This window comes from Cupressus sempervirens, chromosome 4 (assembly GCF_028749045.1).
Source record: "Cupressus sempervirens isolate cs-2001-9-10 chromosome 4, ASM2874904v1, whole genome shotgun sequence".
NCBI lineage: Eukaryota > Viridiplantae > Streptophyta > Pinopsida > Cupressales > Cupressaceae > Cupressus > Cupressus sempervirens.
This window is the reverse complement of record NC_143121.1, coordinates 145,119,749-145,122,718: the sequence shown is the minus strand read 5'-3', so window position 1 is coordinate 145,122,718 and position 2,970 is coordinate 145,119,749. Positions and strand designations below refer to the sequence as shown.

Genomic DNA, 2,970 nt, shown 5'->3' with positions numbered 1-2,970 from the left:
CAGCCCTTCTTGGATGGGCTCATTGCATACAAAGTACAAATACTCTACAATTTTATTGTGTCTCCTTTTTATACAGTATAATAAAATGTTTAATGTTATGCTCATTACAAATAGACTCCGAACATGATTGCAGCAATACTATATAATTGATTTCTAAATATTTGTTATTTGTTTGGCTTTTTCCAATAAAAAGAGAGTTGTCCTCCACTACTCCATTAACCTAATAGCAGCCCTTTCCGTAATGATTTGAAAGTTTCCAATCGACAATTTAATAAATAGTTGAAAAATAGTAATGTTATACGTGGTCACGGGATGCATTTTCAATGGTTTAAAACCTTTCCGTAATGATATGAAAGTTTCAACCGACAATTTAATAAATAGTTGAAAAATAGTCTTGTTATACCTGGTCACTGGATGCATTTTCAATGGCAATATTTTAAACCAAGGGCGGCCTTGCATCCAAATCTCGAAGCCGTGGTCATTGAAAACTCTGGCAATCTCAATTATGGGCACAAGGGTCGGCCGAGTGCTTCATCAAATGTTAGGCGTGCTAAGTCCTGAATTATTATGGCGTTAGAATCGGCAGCTTCCATTATTCTTCTTGCTCTACTAGCACTGCCTTCACTTTGGCTTCTTGCAAATTCTGTTAGAACGAGAAACAATAACACAAGGGCAAAGGCAAACCTACCTCAGCCTCCATCGTGGCCAATACTTGGGCATCTTCTTGTACTAAGTAGAAGCAAACAGCCACTTCACAGACTGCTCTCATCTCTTTCAGAAACATATGGCCCCATCATTCATCTCCGACTTGGATTCCGCTCAGTTTTGGTCATCAGTTCTTCAGATCTGGCAAAAGAATGCTTCACAACAAATGACAAAGCATTTGCTTCGCGCCCACTCCTGTCTGCAGGAAAGCATATTGGGTATGATTTCAAAAACTTCGGCTTGGCTCCTTATGACTCGTACTGGCGGAACATCAGGAAAATTTGCAACGTCCAACTGTTTACGTCAAACAGAATTGAATCATTCAGGCAAGTCCGCACACAGGAAATTTCCACCCTCGTCCGTTTACTGTTCGAGAGTTGGGAGCGAGATCAGATTAATCCAGTGAACATGAAGTCGAGGCTCTCTGATCTCACATATAATTTCATGATGCGAATAGTTGCTAGCAAAGGGATCTCGTCAGATCTCACTTCTGAAGATCTCCGTGAAGCGCAGCACTTTAAGATGTTGTTGGAGAACTTTGTTTTGCTACTTGGGTTGTTTGATATCGCTGATTACCTGCCCGTTCTTAAGTGGTTCGATCTACAGGGAATAGTGTTTTCTACGAAGAATCTAAGGAAGAGAATAGACGTGTGTATGAATAAGTTGTTGCAGGATCACCGAGAGAAGAGAGGGGACCATGCTCGAGACTTAATCGATGTTCTCATCTCTGCAACAGACAACGAGGAAATTGAGTCTGACAATGACGATGTTGTGAAAGCCAACGCCTTGGTATGTTCTTTTATCACTCTCTGTTATATAATTTTGATTGTTTGCAGAATTTTGTTTATCATATATTATGTTTGCAGAAAAATTATTTCCCTGCACAAGGAACATTAAAAGAACCAAAAAATTAATGACAACCCAAATGCTTTTTCAGTTCTTACCTTTAAGATATTTTCTTTTTGATTTTGCAGAGCTTGATAAGCGCAGGTACTGAGACATCTTCTCTGACCATTGAGTGGGCACTGTCAGCTCTGATGCAGCGCCCTCATATTTTGCACACAGCCCAGCAAGAGCTCGACACACATGTCGGACGGGACAGATTGATGGAGGAATCAGATCTGCCCAAGCTGAAATATTTGAAGGCAATTGTAAAGGAAACTCTGAGGCTTTATCCAGTGGCGCCTCTTTTGGTCCCTCATGAATCCGTGGAGGCCTGCACTGTTGGAGGATATCATGTTCCCGCAGGAACTCAACTGTGGGTGAATTTGTGGGCGATTCAGAGGAATACAACCGTGTGGGACCGCCCAACGGAATTTGACCCTGAACGATTTCTAATTAAGAGCAGCCGAGAAATGGATGTGAAAGGGCAGGACTTTGAATTGTTCCCGTTTGGCTCAGGAAGGAGAATATGCCCCGGTATGTCTTTGGCGTTGATTGTTGTCAGCCATACATTGGGACGGCTGCTTCAGAGCTTTGAGTGGTTTGTTCCAGAGGGTACTGAAATAGACATGACAGAGGGGTTTGGTCTCACAATGCCCAAATCAATTCCATTGGAGGCCATTATCAAACCTCGCCTACCCCTCGATCTCTACTGAAGAGTTTTCAGGTCTACTGCTGTACTTTACTAGGAATAGGTCATAAGGTTTTAATTGCCTTAGCATTATTAATCTAAATAATGGTTAATTGTATAGTATTAAATTAGGATTTTCGCGTGTTTCTTTATAGCAGCTTCTCTCACTTTGGAGTCAACAAATCTGATACAAATGGGTTGTGATTATTAGATAGATAGCAGTGTTTCTGCTAAACAAGTTAGCGGGTCCAATTTGGTTTTGCTCGGTCTCCTTTAGATTCTAGAATTATCTTGAGCACTTATGAAATACTGATTCTCTCTACTACTTGCCATTGATCTTGTTGCTGCTACCGGTTTTATAAACAAACTTGGAGTTTTTATATTCATGGAATTACTTCTGAGAAAATGATAATTATTCTATGCTATCTGTGTTGAATTTTAATATATATAGTTAGATGCCTCCACTATTCTGGTACCCAGTTGGGAATTAGAAGTCACAGTGAAAGATTACAAAATAAGAGTAGCATTGTTAAAAGCTAGCTGTAAAGATATAAATTATGTTAATTGTCAAGAGATGTCACAGTGCAGCTTTAAAAAACAATATCAGAAAGATATTATTTCTATCTATAACCTATAGATTATAAAGTACAAAGATATTATTTCTATTTATAACATATAGATTATAAAGTCCA

At 39.4% G+C, this 2,970-nt stretch overlaps 1 protein-coding gene across 1 annotated transcript; it reads left to right on the top strand.

Moving 5' to 3' along the window:
* Positions 1-403: 403 nt before the first annotated feature.
* LOC149560361 (xanthotoxin 5-hydroxylase CYP82C4-like) lies at positions 404-2,406 on the top strand. The gene is made up of 2 exons (XM_089824656.1): positions 404-1,494; positions 1,680-2,406. Exons 1-2 carry the CDS (start codon positions 568-570, stop codon positions 2,301-2,303), a joined length of 1,551 nt encoding a protein of 516 aa, XP_089680782.1. The 5' UTR covers positions 404-567; the 3' UTR covers positions 2,304-2,406.
* Positions 2,407-2,970: the final 564 nt, after the last annotated feature.

Bases quoted from the DNA above. Each gene is read 5' to 3' on its own strand.
- LOC149560361 (XM_089824656.1), top strand. From the start codon at position 568: ATGGCGTTAGAATCGGCAGCTTCCATTATTCTTCTTGCTCTACTAGCA. The intron at 1,495-1,679 runs GTATGTTCTTTT...TTGATTTTGCAG, and splicing joins TTGTGAAAGCCAACGCCTTG to AGCTTGATAAGCGCAGGTAC.